Source organism: Camelus ferus, chromosome 14 (genome assembly GCF_009834535.1).
Source record: "Camelus ferus isolate YT-003-E chromosome 14, BCGSAC_Cfer_1.0, whole genome shotgun sequence".
In the NCBI taxonomy this organism is placed as follows: Eukaryota; Metazoa; Chordata; class Mammalia; order Artiodactyla; family Camelidae; genus Camelus; species Camelus ferus.
Genome location: NC_045709.1, coordinates 33,599,664 through 33,617,905, shown reverse-complemented (window position 1 = coordinate 33,617,905; position 18,242 = coordinate 33,599,664). Strand labels below are relative to the sequence as shown.

The 18,242-nt window shown below is 35.0% G+C and overlaps 1 protein-coding gene across 5 annotated transcripts in view; it reads left to right on the top strand.

Moving 5' to 3' along the window:
• Window positions 1-18,242, top strand: part of PCCA (propionyl-CoA carboxylase subunit alpha) — a 330,985-nt gene that overhangs the window by 212,904 nt on the left and 99,839 nt on the right. For all 5 annotated transcript variants that reach the window (XR_001367552.2, XM_006195197.2, XM_032496718.1 and 2 more), the window contains one exon: window positions 2,399-2,501. Coding sequence is in view for 4 of the 5 variants with exons in the window: in XM_006195197.2 (XP_006195259.1) it covers window positions 2,399-2,501 (103 nt within the window). In the remaining variant the exon portion in view is untranslated. The remainder of the gene's footprint in view (window positions 1-2,398; window positions 2,502-18,242) is intronic.

Genomic DNA, 18,242 nt, shown 5'->3' with positions numbered 1-18,242 from the left:
AACTAAAAAGGGGTTTCCCCATTTCCTTGAAAGAGTTATTGGGCCACTAAATTGTGAAAAATGCTAAGCATATACCAGGTTAAGTGCAAGGGAGATCACTGAAGTTTGTACTATAATTAGGAAACTGTTTATGAGAGAAAGAATATTCTTTTTGAAAAATTTGTTAGTTTGAGAAGCAGAGAGAAGAAATCTAAAGTTCCCTTAAAGGGATTTCAGTTATGAGGGAAAACAAGAGTGTAGGCCCAAAGTTGGCACTAATCATAATAATAAAAATGAACACTTACACGCATTATTTAATTCTCAGTACGTCACTATGATACAGACACTATTGTTATCTTACTTTTATACATAAGGAAATAGACTTTTACTCAAGGTTGGAACTAAATACTGGCAGAGCTGGATTTTCTGCGAGTCACCAGAGCCTGAGTGCAACCAGTGTGCTTAGTTCTCCCACTTGTGTTAGCTTGGCTTGGCCCAGTTTGGTTTGGGAAGGAGTTTAAGGGCTTGGCCCTAGCAGATGAACAACTCAGAGAATAATCAGAAATAAAGTTAAATACAAAGAATTCCTTATTTTTTAAGGAACTTGAATGATAGGTTGATTAAGGTTTAAAGTGATGTATAGTAGAAAACTGTGGAGCAGTCTTGAGCAGGACGGTGCCATAATTATCGAGGATCACAAAGACTGAAGCGAGCCGTGTTGCGCAGTCATCTCTCCATGCAGTTGTTTCTGTCATCGCGATATTCCTGAGGGGCTGGGGTGTTAACCTCATTTGAAGGTGAACCAGGTGAAGTGCAGTGAGGTCACCCACATAGTCCCAGACAGCCAGGTGCAGCCCGGGAGCTGGAGGCTCGCTCTCCGTCAGTGGCTCATGCCTGTCCCTGGGGAGGTGTGGCCTCTCCTTTGGCACATTGTGGACGCTCCTCTGATTCTTTCCTACTTTCCCCCTCAGCCTTTTCTCCCCAACCTGTGCTGGGGGCTGGGGATAAAAAAAATAAGGCATGATCTTGGCTTTTTAGGAGCTCACAGGCCAATGAGGGAAACAAGCATAAACAGACAAAAACCCTCTGGAAGAGGTGCCAGTGTAGGTCAGGCTGGATCACAGAGTCACCTTCCTCCCTTTCCTCCTCTCTGCCTCACGCCTTCTCTCTCTCTCCCTCCTCCTCTCCCTGCTGGATGCTCCCCTGGTGTTCTTTCAAGCTCTCCTGTGTGGAGCTCTGTCCTCTGAAACAATCATCCTCAAATTGCCAAAAAAGAATCTTCCGGGCCTACAGTGTGCATTATTCTTGATTTGTTGGCGCATTTTTAAACTTTAATTTTTACTTCTAATAGTATTTAAAACATCTCTTCATCTTCAGAAAATAAATCAGTGAGTAGTGGGCCAAATACAAATATTCACCTAAATAGATTGTCCTCCATTAGACATTGTGATTTGAATCAAAAACGTAGTTTTTGTGACTGTGACTTTTTATATGACTATGCAGAGATTCCTTTGAAATTCAAGGGGGTTAAATTAAAACATAGCCTACAATTTTTTTTTTTTTTTGAACAAGACTTAAGTCAGAGTCTGGATACTACATGTGTAGTGCCTAGTAAATATTACTTCACAAATAATGTAAATATGCAGTGCTTAAATTAGATTAATTCAGAAATCATTAAAATTTTGTTACTTTAAAAAGTGAGAAACATTTGTATTCCAAAAATGTTTTTGTCTCTGGCTGCTTGTCCCAATTTTCTTGTCTCAGTTTTCTGTACTATTGATCATTCGCAAGTACAGACCTGTGTGTGAAGACTAGCATCATTGATGTTGTTTTCTCACCCAGACATACAAACAAAAAACCAAAACAAAACCAAAGGGCACAAGGACAGTTTTGGAGGTGAGGGATATGTTTATTACCTTGATTGTGATGACGGCAACATGAATGAATAAATGTGTCCAAACTCATCAAATTGTATACAGTAATTATGTGCAGTTTTTTGCATACTGATGATAACTTAATAAACCTGGGAAAAAGCAAACTGATATTGTAAGGTTTGAAAAACAAGTCTTAGACAATAACCAAATACTGAAAAGAAATTAATATTGCTTAAGGAAGGTTAGTTTTTGAAGGATTGTATACAGTTAAGCAACTCAAATTTCCAGAGTGGGTGATGGTACCACAGTTACCCCAGAATGCCTTCTGTTTCCTTTGGAGTGTCTGTGTGTGTAGTTTTTTGGGTTTTAATCTCTCTACTTTATATCTGAAGGCTTTTTTTCCAAGGATAGGAGCTTTTGAATTAAAGTGTTCTGAAGTACAGTCTTTGGCAGTTTTATTCTGCACACTTAATGTCAAAGGAAAATCAGGTTACTGAGAGAGAATAATATAAAATTTTTAACTTTTTGTTTTCTTTCTACTTCAGAGTGCCTATTATAAAACCACAAGTGGCTGACTGGGAGCTCTCAGTAAAATTGCACGATGAAGTTCATACTGTCGTAACATCAAACAGTGGGCCAACGTTCTCTGTGAGTTTTATTTTTTACTTTTTTGGTAATCTTGAAATTATCTATGAATATGTAAAACAATTTCTAACATATTCCATGACTCTCTTCTTTTGAATCTACAACATAGCTATGTATCTGTTTCATCTTCTGGAGGAAGCTGAATGTAAATGGAAATTTTTGTTCTCTTATGTTAATTAGGAAACCTATTCCCAGACTTAGTCACATTCTAAACCCACTTCCTGATACCTGATTCATTTTTCTTTTGTTATTGAGAAGTAATGCATTTGCCTTTGTTATAGAGAAGACCATCTTTAATTATAATTCTAAATGTATGATAGCTGTGTTTCTTTTAAAACAAGTAAGCTGAAGCCTCATATAACATTTTCTTGTGAGATGTTCTTTCAACTAAATTTACTTTACAGTGACATTCCATTTGTTTAGAAGAACTTAGACCCCTTCGATAGTATCCATAACAGAACTGCTTTGGTTTAATTCTGGTTTAAACTGAACAATGTTACAATAAGACTTAGTGTTTATATTGTGGTATGAATGACATTTAAATTCTGTGATTTGAGATTGCCAGAAAAACACCATGAAGTGCTACTATTTTCACTTGAGTCCTTTTTTACTTTCAGCATCACCCTGCAGAATCTGCTATATGGTTGTATATAGTTAGTATAGTGAATACCATATATTCATTACATATATTATATAAAGTTAGTATAATGAATATTATATTAAATTACATTTTGCATCTCATGGCTAAGTTGCATTGAGATGTCATTTTATTTGGGGGAAAAATGACTTTTTATCAAAAGATTTAAACAAGGTATGAAAATCAAAGTAATATAATTTCACCCAAATAACACCTGATGAGGCTTGAGGTATGTGGCAGATTCTTGATCCCAGGTAGAAAATACAGCAGGTCAAGGATTAATGAGAATTCAGTTATTCAGCAGATACTTATTGCACGCCTCCTGTGTGCTAGGTAAGTGTTAGGCTGTTACACTGGAGAAGGTGACATTCTTATGTGGCAGTCAGAGTCAAAATTAAATGCCAGTAATTCATGGATTAAGTGTAGTCTTCTTGGTCATCTTTAAATTTTATAACTCATTCTGTATGCCACAATTGCTAGAACACCTGTCAATAAGTTATTTCACTGAGCTGTCTTATAATGAGAAGACTGTGATGGAGTTAAACAGTTGTCTTATATTTTGCGATGAACTTACGTGATTCTTTACATCCCTCCTTTCTATATGATCATTTAAAAAAACAGCTTTGTAAGTGGACACTTACCTGTACATCAGCTTGAGTAACAAATTATATGTATTGAATAGTAAAAAATAAAATAAAATAAATATTATAGTGTAGCATCTTCCTAAGGGAGGATTAACTTTACAAAAAATGTAGACATTGAGGTAATTTTCAGTTCTGTACTGTTACACTGAAGTGCTACTGTTAATCTGATGCTCTGATACAGTGTTTTTCTTAGCAGTACCTTGCCTTAACAAGAAAGCTGCCCAGATTACTTCTTAGAGCTGTGCTCATTTCAGATTCCATATTGGAAAACTAGAGCCCGTTGGCCTGACAGCTCGAGAGGTATCTTTTGAATTTTTCCTATAGAATTACCCCTACTTTACTTTTTAGCTTGTGAGGAAGGTAGAACTATTTAAAAGACACATCAAAATTAATGCATTAAAAATTTCCCTGGGAAATATCTACCTTGATATGTAATATCAAAAACTACTTCCTGTATTTATTGGCTTAGCTACTATCAGAAGCACCAAACCTAATAAAAAGTAAGTATTACTGATGTATCCATTTTTCCTATCTGTATTTGGACAGAACTTCATTTGACGTCAGTATTGTGAAAGGAGACAAGTTGAATAGTGTGAAGTAAAGGCTCTCATTGGTATTAAGAGTTTAATAGTGTCTAGCTCCTTCTCTAAGGGCCCCAGAGGGGAGAGCTGTGAGCGTTTGCTTGTTTTTCTTGATCACCCACTACCACATCAACAGAAAGTTAATCAGCCTAGAGGTGACTGTCTAGGGTAATGATCCAAGAGGTAGTAGTACAAGCGTATTTGTTTAGTTCACAGTAATGCTTTCACATTTTCAGAATTATTTTATTTAGTTAAATTTAAAAAAAATTATAAGATATTTCAAATGAGGAAAACACAACAAATGTGCAAATCTTCTACATAGGTCTCCTATTAAAAAGGAAGAAAATTCATAGATGCAGCTACATCTCTTCTTTACATCATCCCATTCTGCCCTCTTCATCTGCAGAGGTGACAGCTGTCCTGAAGGTGCTGTGTCTCTTTCTTATACATATTACACTTTCGTGTATCATAATAATAATGAAATATAATAATAGTGAAAAGGAAAGTTGTGAAATATATATATATTTAATGATTTATGTAAGATTTAAAAATATGCAAAGCAAAAACAATTACATTTACAGTAACATTACAAAGAATAAGATACTTAGAAATAAACTTAAACATGGAGGAGAAAGACTTGTACACTGGAAACTAAAATGTTGCTAAAAGAAATTAAAGAGGACACAAATAAATGGAAAGCCATCTCGTGTTCATGGATTGGAAGCCTTAATGTTGCTGTAATGTCAGTATTACCCAAAGCAATCTACAGATTCAGTGTAATCCCTATCAGAGTCCCAACTGACTTTTTGCAGAAACAGAAAAAAAAAATCCTAAAATTCATATGGAATCTCAAGGGACACCAAACAGCTGAAAAATTTTTGAAAAACAACAGAGTTGGAGAGCTCACACTTCTTGATTTCAAAACTTATTACAAAACTACGATAATCAAAACAGCGTGGTTCTGGCATAAGACAGACACATAGACCAATGGAACAGAATTGGGAGCCTAGACATAAACACTTGGATCTATGATCAGATGATTTTTGACAGGAGAGCCAAGACCATTCAATAGGGAAAGGACAGTGTTTTCAACAAATAGCACTGGGAAAATTGGATATCCACATGCAAAACAATGAAGTTGGACCCTTATCTTACATTTTATGCAAAATTAATTTGAAATGTATTAGGGACCTAAGTGTAACAGTTAAAGTGATAAAACTCTTAGAAGAAAACAGAGGGGGAAAGCCTTATTGCATTGGATTTGATGATAATTCCTTAGGTATGACATCAAAAGCATAGGAAACAAAAGAAAAAATAAATAAGACTACATCAACATTTTAAACTTTTATGCATCAAAATCAATGAGTGAAAAGGCAGTCTATGGAATGGGAGAAAGTATTTGCATATATCTGTATTTGCATATTTTTCTGAGTGTGTAAAGAACTCTAACAATTCAACAGCAAAAGAAACAACCTGATTTTAAAATGGGTAAAGGACTTGAATAGACATTTCTGCAGAGAAGATATACAGATGGCCAATAAGCACATGAAAAATGCTCAACATCACTAATCATTAGGGAAACACAAATCAAAACCATAATTAGAGACAAAGTCACAGCACTTAGGATGGCTACTATCAAAAAAACCAAACCAAAACCCAGAAAATAATAAATGTTGGTGAGGATGAGAGAAATTGGAATTCTTGTGCACTCTTGATGCAGCTGCTGTGGAAAACAGGATTGTAGTTCTTCAAAATAAAAGTAGAACTATCATATGATCCAGCAATTCCACTGCTGGGTGTTCATCCAAAATAAAACTGAAAGCAGGGTCTTGAAGAGATATTTGCACACTCATGTTTAGCCACCGTATTCACAATAGTCAAGATGTGGAGGCAACCCAAGCACCCAGTGACAGAGGAATAGATAAACAAAATGTGTTATACACCCACAATGGAATATTATTCATCCTTTAAAAGGAAGAAAATGTTAACACATTTTGTCAGAATCGGTTACAAATTTGATACAAACCAATGCAAATTTGTATTTTAGTGAAAAATTTTGTAGTAGGGAGGATGGAAATTTGAGGAAATGAAAGTATAATAGAAATAAACTTAAGTAAAGAAGGAGAGGTATTTTATATTTTAAGTCTTTATTCTGACTCTGGATGTAAGTGTCAGCAGAATTAATTAAGAAGTATAAAACCTGGTAAACACAAAATTGAAATATTATTTAGCTTATTAAGATGATAAACTTATAAAAAAATTGATTTTTGTTTATAATATTTTCATGATTCCCTCCTGGATTCCCAAGATGTTTTCCATTTCTCTTTTATTCTGCATTAACACAAAACTGGTCAGATAGCTCATGTTAAAGAAAAGATTAATGTGTTTGTTATCTTAAAGATGGTGAGCTAAATTCACATTGAGGATAATTGACTTTGAAGAAAAATGTCAGAGTACTCTTTTTTATTTATTATTATTATTATTTTAATTTTTTACTAAAAAAATTTTTTTTTCAGAGTACTCTTGATGTGAAGAAAATTAGCTTAGGAACTTGGCCTTCCCAAAGATGAGAAAAATGAGCACTGTACATTCACTTAAACTTTTTTTTGCCTGATATTTCATGTTAACTCCTAATAAACTAGAAAAAAGTTATATATGATCCTAGATACTGAATTAGATATTCTTTGTTACAGGGAGCCACTGACAGAAATTTTTCTACAGACCTTGTAAACTGCTTCTTAAGAATCAGAATCTTTAGACTATTGAATTTTGGCATATCAATGTAATTTAGTGTTAATGATCATAAAGAAAAATCTAAATGATCTAAAATAGCATTTAATATGGTCAAGGAGAATAATACTTTGGTTTTTTAGAAACTCAGTTTGTTTTCCTAAATTAGGTTTTTTTTTTTGTTGTTGTTGTTTTTTGCTTCTTATAAAAAGGACAAAACTTAACTTCTTGATAGGCATAAAAACTTTGCTACCATTTTTAAATTACAGTCAAAATCTTTTTATCCTTCCAATTTCAAGTAAGTTTTATATTGATAAACATTTATATTATTAGTTAAATAGCCAATATTCACTTCTGGAACAGCAGGTCATTGCAGCAAACTAATTATAATTGGTGAAAATTATAAAAATCTCCCTTTACAGATTATATGTTGTTACATGTGGAAAATCCTAAGAAATGCTTTAAGAAGCTATTACAAATAATAAACAAGTTCAGCCAAGAGTCCTGGATAAAAAATAAATATGTAAAAACCAGTTGTATATCTACAGACTTGCAATGAACAATCCAAAAATAAAATTATGAAAGCAATTCCATTTACAAGAATATCAAAAGAGTAAAATACTTAGGAGTAAATTTAATGAAAGAAGTGCAAAACTTAAACTGTGAATATTATTGAAAACAATTAAAATCCAAACAGAGAGCATTTCATTCACATTCATGAATTGAATAACTTAGTATTGTTCAGATGACATTACTTCCCAAATTGATCTACAGATTCAGTGTAATTCCTATCAGAATCCAAGCTGTAATTTTGTCAGAAATTGACAAGCTGATACTAACATTCAAATAGAAACTTAAGGAATCCAGAATTGCCAAAATAATCGTAATAAAAAGAACAAAGTTGGAGAAATTAGTTCCTCCATTCAAAACTTATTATAAAACTGTCTTGAAGTCAAGACAGCATAGTACTTGCATAAAGAAACATGTAGGTCAGTAGAAGAGAATTGAGAATCCAGAAGCAAACCCATACATGGATAGTCAAGTGATTGTTGACGAAGTGCCAAAATAATTCAGTGGGAAAAGAATAGCCTTTTCAACAAATGGTGCTGGAACAATTGGTTTTCTGTATATAGAAGAATGAAGTTGGATCCCTACCTCATGTTGAGCTAATATAACAAAATTAACACAAAGTGGATAAAAGATTTAAATTTGAGAGAGAAAGAAATAAAACTCTTAGAGGAAAACATAGGGGGTGCATCTTCGTAACCTTGCATGTGGCAGTGGTTTCTTAGATTTGACACCAGAAGCATAAGCAATAAGAGAAAAAAAATAAATTGGTTTTTGTCAAAATTTAAAACTTCAAAGGATACTAACAAGAAATTGAAACGATAAGCCACACAATAGGGGAAAATATTTGCAAATCATATATCCAGTGAAGCACTTGTGTTTAAGATATGTAAAGAACATTTAAAACTTAATAAAGACAACTCAGTATAAAAATGGACAAAGAACCTAAACAGAGATTTCTGAAAGAATATATACAGTTGCAAGTTTAAGCAAATGCAAAGGTGCTCAGTATCATTAGTCATCAGGGAAATGCAAGTCAAAATCACAATGAGATAGTGCCTCACACCCACTAGAATGGCTATAATAAAAAAAATAAGTCAGGTAATAATAAATATTGTTGAAGACATAGAGAAATTAGAACCCTTATACACTGTTGGTGGGAATGTAAAATGGTGCCACCACTTTGGAAGATAATCTGGCATTTCCTCAAAAGGTTAAACATCTGGGTTATCTGGAACCTTGATTCAATTCTTTCATGAGTATTTTATCACGAATATTCAAGTATTTTTAGACTTACTTATATCCTTGTTACTATGGTGGATATGTTTTACCTTTCAAATAATATTTCAAGTAATGTTTTTTTCCAAATAATAGTTGCCAGACTAGATGTCAGCAACTGAAAGATCAATTAAATAGAATATATATTTGTTTGCCCTTTCTGCAGAATAATTTGGTAACATTGATATTCTTCAGTCTACTAATTCCACTTCTAGAAATCCATCCCAAGGAAGCAACAAAAAATTGCTAATATGAACATGATACTGTGTTGGGGAGAAAAAAGATGAACTAATGGCAGTTTACCTTAGAGACATCCATGTAAACAATTTCTATTTATGGTGGTAAAGGGAAGGAAGACTTGAAAGTGATTAAAATACTGTGGTAAATTCCTTAATGGAGGTGCCTTCAACTAAGTCTGTGAGAAGGAAAGAAGAAAGTATTCAACTGCCTGGGGGAAAGGAGAGTTCCGGGGGAAGGTGAAGTTGTTCTACTTGGCAGAGATGGCCAATGAATCACAATTTAGAATGTGATTTATACAGAAGCCAGGACTTGCCTCAAAATCATAGTGTAAGTAGGTGAGGAAAAACACTGGGACATGGTGGGATGGGAGAGCAAGGCTTGTTGAAAAATCAAAGTCGTCTTTTTTAGATAAATAACTTTAATTTCTTATTCAAGAAGTGTTTACTTTCTTAACTTTTTTGTTACTTACTTTCCATAAACGGCAGAGTGAAGAAGGGGTCTCCCTGTCCCGTTCGAGTTGCAGTATTGTTTTTGGTACTTGTTCTAACCTAGTCAAAGGTATTTTCACCAAGCAGCTTATGACTTTGGTCTGTTTTATTGAGTATGTGCCTTGTCTCAAGCGCTGTGGTAAGCACGTCACGTACATTGTCTCTAACCCGGGTACTGGCAAACTGCAAGGTAGACGTTACTAGCTCCTGCTTACAGATGAGTTGGAAACTGAGATTCAGAAGAACTAAGTAGGAAGGTAGCTGAAGTCACACAGGTTGTCTGTATAGAATCTTAAGATTCAACCCAGGTCAGCATGATTCCAAGGCCTGTGAACTAGTACCTCTCTGTATCTAACTTTACAAAGTAGTTTTGCTAGAGAAAATTCTGAGAAATTCTGAACATGGAAAATTAGCTCTGTTAGACTGTGGATAAATCTTTGTTAATACAAGGAATAATACATTTATTTCTAGCCAGAATAGTTTCGTCCCATGATAAAAGGAATTGTCTTTGTGACTGCTGAACATCAAGGCTCAAGTCATACCATGCAAAGGAAGCATGGAAAAAGCATCTGCAGGACATGAATAAATCACACGATTTTACATACACAATGGATAGTTTTACAAAGTACACAATTGGAGACACTGGTTAAGAGTAGCTGTCAGAAAGCAGTTTTACTATCTTATTAGCTCTTGTAGATGTTAACGTGTTTTTCAAATTATGTTAAAATTCAAAATACTGATTTTAGCAGTGATTTTACAGTTTTATCCAAGTAAATAATCATTTTTTAGAACACTACAGGGTTTGAGATGGATAAGATTTTGCATCTAAAAGATTTTGTTTGTGGTTTCATTTTGTTTTCTTAATAACATTTGTTTTGGTTGATGTAAAATTGTCTCAATTTTAGATGCCTGTGGTGGCGGGAGGGAAGTGTTTTGTAGTAGTCATATCATTGAAGTTACCACCCTATATTTTTCTTCTCAAAGAAAGAGTATGGTGATGAACATAAGAATAAAAAATAATAATTACATATGGATGCATAATAAATAATTATATACGCATTGTTTGAGGTTTTTCTCTAATATAGTGAACTCTTTCCTGTTTGTTCTACTGCCACGCATTTTGTTCTAGATTTCTTGACTAAGAAAACATTCCACCAGAGTTTGTTTTGATATTTAGAGGATATTCTGAAAATGTGGTTTTAAGTAGAGCTACTTAAGTATTTTTACGGAACATTTTTATAAAGATGAAGAATTGAATGAACTTAGCATATACCAATAAATAATCTTAGGCACAAATTAGTATTTTCTCTAGTTTTCAGATATTAATGAAAAGAATCTTAAATGTATCTTCAATAAGAGTTTATACCTGCAGTTTATATCATTATCTTTCTTTTATCCCATTTGTTGAGAGCAATGCTAGATCATGTAGTTACTGGAACTTATGTGGGACATAGTAAGAATCAATCTTCAAATACCCTTCTTAGGAAAAAAAATTATTATATTTGCCCTTTTGCCTCTCTAGTCAATTTTTAGAATAGACTCTTATTATTCTTGAACATTAAAAAGGACATCAGCAAAGTCGGAAAACTACTGTAGGCCTTCTAGGTCTCGGGTGTGCAGTAGGCAGGCAGAAAAAGAAAAGAACATTTTTGTAGTAGAATTTTAAAATGAATACTGTGGTACTGTTAGGGCTTGTGATAAAGGACTATGATTGTATTTAGAAAATTTACTTACAGTATGTGATAAATGATAGAAAACTGAAGCAAGTTTTTGAAGTTATGTAATATTTTATATTTAAAATGTTTTTTTTTCTTGTGACAGTAATTCAGTATTATGATTATGTAAACTACCTCTCTTGTTAGGTAATTTTTTCACTTAGACATTTTTTTCCCCCAGTTTTAAAAACTGTCCTAGCAAAGCAGCAAAAAATATTATCCTGTTTGAGGAAAATATTTTCTATTAATTTTTTTATGGAGACATAATATTGTATAAACATGGAATTCTTTCACTTTGGCAAATACATTTGTTTTCTTGGTAAAATTACCTTTCCATTTGAGAAAAATTACTGGAAAAATAAGTCAATGTAATGCTAAAAAAAATGTTCAGGTTTTCTGCTAAAAGTATAAACCATCATGAGTAAAGCCAACAGAGAAACGAGGAGACCAGAGGGAAAGTCTGCAGCTCATTTTAGCGACAAAAGGAGAATGTTCTTAATATATAAAAAAAACTATTACAAGTCAATATGAAAAAGACTAACCACCCAGGCAAAAACTGTTCAAAGATGGTTTATAGCGAATGGCTCCTGAACACTGACAAAATGTGCTAAACCACACACAGAAATTCAAATTAAAATTATGATGGGATGCCATTTCCCCACGTTTCCTACATTTTGATGACAGATGAAGATTTTGGTAATTTTCTAATTTTATTAGATTGTAGGAAGATAGGCCCACGTGTTATTGGTGGGGTGCATGAAGTGATGCTGTTAACGGAGAGCAGTTTGACAGTGAATTTGTACTACAGGGCATGTTCACATGCAGGAGGTGGACAGTATGTTCATGGCATTGTGAACAATGTATTGTGAGCAACAGCGCAAGACTGGAGACAACAGAAATGCCCATCGAAATGGGATAATGAAATAAATAGAGTACATTTGTATTATTGAACTACTGTATGGCCATTAAAAAGAATCTGAACATTCTGTATGTGCTGATATACTAAGTGACAGAAGCAGTGCACTTTCATTTGTGTAAAAAAGAATGTATGTATTTATGCTTATGTGTATAAAATATCTTTGGAAGGAGCCACAAGAAACTACTAACTATGGTTGCCTTTGAACTGGGGAGCTGGATGGCTGACCCCATGACAGAAGTAAGAAGGATACATACCTTATACTCGATGTCTCGTTAGTAGTTTTTGAGTTTTGAAACTTGTGTGTGTATTATTGATTATCCTCCTCTCCCAAAATAAAAGGGGGTTTCCAACCTTTATAGTAGAAGGATCTGGAAGACAGGGGACTATTGAAATATGGAATTTTAGTTACTTATCAAGAAACTTCTGCAGTGCCTAGGCCATCCAGGGAAGTGTCAGATGAGCAGCTGGCTCATTGAATAAAGAGCGCTGATGTTACACATGTAGTACACAAGGTACAATTACTGAAACGCCTTCGGCTAGCACTCTTAACTAGGAGGTGGTTACCAGAGAGCACTTAATAGGCTGTGTTTAGAGGTTGATCTAATCTGAATTAAGAACCTGGAGAAAGCAAAGAAAGGACTGTACCATGGCTGAGAGAAAGGAAATTGAGTCAGAGTAGATTTGGACACCCCTCCAACAGCCTCATTTTTCCTCCTGTAGGTGAACTAAACTACCCAGAGAGATTATTACATAGAAGAGTTAGGGAGGCGTATGTTTTGCTAATAGCAAAAGGTAGGAGAGCTCATTGCAGAAGTTTTGCTCAGTGTCCCAGAATTCGTAGTAACTTCATTGGTCTTGAAACGTCACCGATAGAATGGAATTATTCTCTCTTACTCTTGGTTTAAGAAAGAAGGTCCAAAAGTAACTTGCTTTCCAACGTGACTTCTTTACCTCACAGTAAAGAATATCCTTTCAAAGCGAACTCATCCAAATCAGCTTGATGTCTGATAGGAGGGGGTCAGATAAACGAGGGCATACAAAAATCAAGTCTGAAGAGCAGCCCTGCACAGCTTGATCTGTTTATTTTTAAATGCATCCTTGTTCGGGGGTTATGGTACTACGCTTTTGAACCACAGGACTGAATTTCCTAAAAAGGTACGGCTCCTGCCCATGCAGTCTGGGAAACTGCTGGTCTCATTGGGGGACGGTTGCACCTGTAACCTCTTGAATGGCGCATTCATGTTGTGCTCAAGAGTCAAGTAACTTGTTATGTGACTAAATGGAAAAAATAAGTTTTAAAATCCAGTTACTTTGGAAATGAAATCACTAAATGGTATTGGTTGTTACCGTATTAGAGCTGGCAAATACTATAATTAAGACTTCAAGTGATCTTTAGTATTATCGCTGCTTTCTGAAGAGTTTTATTTGGAATAAAACTTTTCAATGTTCAGGTTGAGTTCAGTTCAGTTTTGTAAGCTCTTAAAAATAATCCATAGTAGTCTAGTAGCCTGTGATGGGCAATGGTAGAACTACCACAAAAATTTACTGAAAGTTGTTTTATTCATTTTGGCATGATATTATTGGCCACTCAGACTTATTTATAAATGAAATGAATAGCGAAGCAAACAGTTAAAGTGCCTTTGCTGAGTGACTTGATCATTAAATTAATTTTAATGTATTTTTAGCCACTGTACATTTATCATTTAAGTTGTAATATAGCTTAATAGTTGTTTATTGAGGACCTCGAATGACATAGGTCCTGGAGGGCTAGTAGTGATCAGGGGCGATGATGTCTGAGTATTTGTAGAATTTGTCATCTGTGGAGTGTGACGAGGACAGAGGCTGTGTTGGTCAAGTGGAACGAGTGAGCGATGGTGGGGAGAGGCCAGCACTGTGGAGAACATGTCGGGGAGCCCTGACCTGGACGTGGAGGTGGTGGTTATGGCCTTAGGACGGAAGTGACAGCCAAGCGGAGTCCTGCAGAAGGAGGGTCGGGTGGGGCAGGGGGGCAGGATTTGAAGATACATGTACTACACTTGATCTTAGCCAAATGGCCGAGAAGTGATGAAGATATAAGTAAAAAAGTATGTGGAATGGAAGAATTCACATGTGACTGGAGCATGGAAAGCTTAAAGTAGGGGACCTCCTGGCAGGGAGGGAGGGCGGTGAGAAGAGAGAGGTGAAGGAAAAGACCGCAGTCAAATGAGTGGATGACGTGGAATTTGTGAGCCATGTCAAATGGTCTGGATTTATCTGGAGAACAAGGAGAACCGGAGAAGATCTTCCTTTACGAAATGGATCAGAGTTAGCTGTGAGGAGGATCACTCTGCCTACCCTAGGGAGAAGAGCTTGGAGCAGTGCGGGAGGCCTGCTAGAGTCCGCTGAGCGCCAGTGCAAGTAGGTGTTAGGAAGCTCAACAGTGGTTACCATGGCGATGGGGAAATGGGTCTGTATTGGAGAGACTTAACATGTAGGGTCCTGGTCCTTGAAAGCAGTGTGATTTTTGCACCCCTTTTAGAAGGGTCTGGGTGACCGCCCAGTAGACTATGTGTTTCTTGAGGATAAGAAGTGCGCAGCTTTCCTCGTGTCTGTAGCGCTTCTGGTGGGGAGTAAACGTTCTTTTTAAAACCTAAAAAGATGGTGTTCTTTTGGACTTAACTGCTTAGTCCTTTAGTGCTTTAACTTTGTTAAAAATAATGTTTTCAAAGTCTTTGTGAAGTGTAAATTTGAAAAATTACAGCATGAAATTGTCATCTTGGTGTGTGTTCTCTATATTCTTTATTTCTAAAATGAGATAAGTAAGACTGATGATCCTAGGACCTGTCTATTAGGAATAATTAACCTAGCCTATTTAATAAGTAATTTGGTATTTAGTTTTGGAAGTTAAGGAATGGATTAATTAGGGGGTTTGTTTCATGTAGCCTACGGTTTTGAATTTCCTGTGTTGGAGTGTATGTACCCGGTGTTAGAGGGCTGTGTGCTGGAATCCTATCTACAGTTATCCACATAACAGAAACATACTGACTCCCCACCTCTCTGCTACTTTCTTTGCCCCAAGAAAATTCTGGGTATGCCATAACAGTTTAATAAGTTAACTCCAACTCAAAGATGTCAGGTCAGAGGAAATTTCAGAGCAGAGAATAAATTCCTGGACACAATACATGCTGCTACATTCCTGACAGGAGACTCAGGCTGCCATGTTGCTAGTTATCCTGATGGAGAAGAGTGAGGGTGCGGAGTCATGACTGGTTCTTAGAGCTTCAGCCTGCATCCTTCCATTAATGGTCCATTGGCGAAAGCAGGTCACGAGACTGTGCCCCACCTTTAGGGAAATATATACAAGATCTTGTGGTAGCTCACAGCAAAAAAAAAATGTGACAATGACTATGTATGTTCATGTATAACTGAAAAATTGTGCTCTACACTGGAATTTGACACATTGTAAAATGACTATGACTCAATAAAAAATGTTAAAAAAAAAAACATTAAAAAAAAAAGAAAGTTGCTGACTATACTAGTAATGTGTTTTTGAAGAAACAAAACACTTTTATGAGTAGGTTAAATGCAGGATAAATATCCACTGCATATTTTGGTTGAAAGTTTTTGAATATCTTTATATTTAAATATGAATTTTTTGGAATTTTATATTTCATTAAATTGTCAATGAAGTTATTAGTAATGTTCACTTGAATTTAAGAGGTTAACTTGTTCTGATAAGAGTTATATTCTAACTTTATCAACATGAAGTACATTTTTACAGACTTATCTGATCGTTTTTGAGGACAAATCAAAAAGCGAAATATATTTAGGTTGATAAAATTGCTAAACATTTTTTAGGATATAAAAAGGTTTTGATTAATGTATTCTTACAGCACTTCAAACTTCCTCAGTCTTAGGAAAAGACAAAGTGAATTGCTAATACGAAGTGGATTTTATTTTTAAGCAGCAACAACAAAAGAAATTGAAAAAGCATTTCCTCTTCACCAAGAAGAACATGGTTTCAGTCTCTTAGAGTGTAAATTTAGGGAGAATAGCCAATCTGATTAGTTTCAGTTGTGCTATTAGAACAAGATAACCATTAAAGCAAACAGATTAATATTATACTTAGTCATAGATGAAAATCAACATCTTGAATGATACCTGGAGATTAATAGCAGTGTAAACTACGGGTGTAATGGCTTCACGTGAGAAAAATGGAATGGCATATTATTGCAGCAGGAGGACCACTGACCATTCAGGTACATTACCTGCCTCGTTAAATTCTGTAGCCTATTGAGTGATATTCCCAGGCTTCTAATAACTTTTATAGCTCTTCTTGTTTATGCATTTGTTATTTCATTAATTTTGTTATGAATGATTAATAATTAATAATGAGTTCATTTTAAAGCTATGCAATCCACATGTTAGTACATGGTGTCATGCTTTATAGTTTTGAATTTAGTAAGACATTTTAAGTTTGATTTTCCTTAAACTACTCTAATTTTTATGCTTGCTAAGTATTTCTCACACTGTAATTAGTAGCCATATGAATGTATACTTTTTCTGTAACTGACATTTAAAAATCCAGGATCCAGCCCTATTTGAGGGTGATTCCTACTACAGAATGTTTATACAATTCTCATGTATGCAATTCCAGGTAATACTTTAAAATAGATAATAGTACCAGTATTTAGAGGAAAAAAATTTATTTCTTTTTAAACAATTTTTTTTTTCTCTGTCAGGAATGTAGCAGCATGTATTGTGTCCAGGAATTTATTCTCTGCTCTGAAATTTCCTCTGACCTGACATCTTTGAGTTGGAGTTAACTTATTAAACTGTTATGGCATACCCAGAATTTTCTTGGGGCAAAGAAAGTAGCAGAGAGGTGGGGAGTCAGTATGTTTCTGTTATGTGAATAACTGTAGATAGGATTCCAAACAGAATCTATTTAATATTTTCATGAGTTCATGTTTGAAGAAAAAAAATCTACAGAATTTTAGAAGTTACCAGAATTTGGCTCCCCTGGGCCAACTCCTTATCGAACAGTGGAGAACACACTAGGCCTGGAAGACTGAGTGCCTCACCCAAGGTTGCTTGGGGATTAGAGAGCAAAGCCAGAAGTCCTGGGTCTCATGGTAGCTGGTCCTTCTCTTTACATTGAGCTCTCTGCAGTGGAAAGAAACTCTTAAGTTCGGCAACTATGCAGATGGTGTTAGTTTTTTATCTCTATAATATATTGAAAAAATTGAAGTATTGAATTTCTCCTACTTTGGGAGCTTGTTGCCTACTGTCACATCTAATAGTGTTCCTTAATTAAAAAAAAGTGCTCGATATGCTTGTATGAGCTCACCATAACCAACTGCAAGGCTTGGTAAGACAGACAGACACTAAGTCTGCTTTTATTCTGTTGGGATAATATTCCAAGTTCTGAATATAATTTTCCCTACCATTTCATAGCCCAAATAACGGCTGTTAAACAAGCTGTTTTGTCAAGCCAATGAGTTTTTAAAGTTTTGAGTTCCTTCTGCTGGCTTTTATTAACTACTCAAGAATTTTAATGGAGCATCAAAATCCTGGTTTTATGTATCAGAAAGAAAAAGGTAACTGTGCAACCATGACTAATTTTATTAATATTTTAACCACTTCCACTCAACAAGTATATGAAACACTTTGAATACTGATGAATCTACTGTTTTATTTTTGAAGTCTTGGAGAAGATCCACAAAACTAGAGTTGGAAGCTGGAAAGAAATTTCAGATAGTGATAAGTAAACATGTTCTGCCGTAACTCTGATTTTTCAGTAATGAAATAGTGTAAACTCTTAACATTACTTTTATGGAGCTTTGTAGTCCATAAAAACAACATTGTTGTAGAGCCTCGATGTGCGTCATTTGTGACTGAAGGTTTTGATGTCTTCGCAGAAGGCAGACTGGTGCTTTCCTTTGAAATGTGTGAGGCAGTTTTAG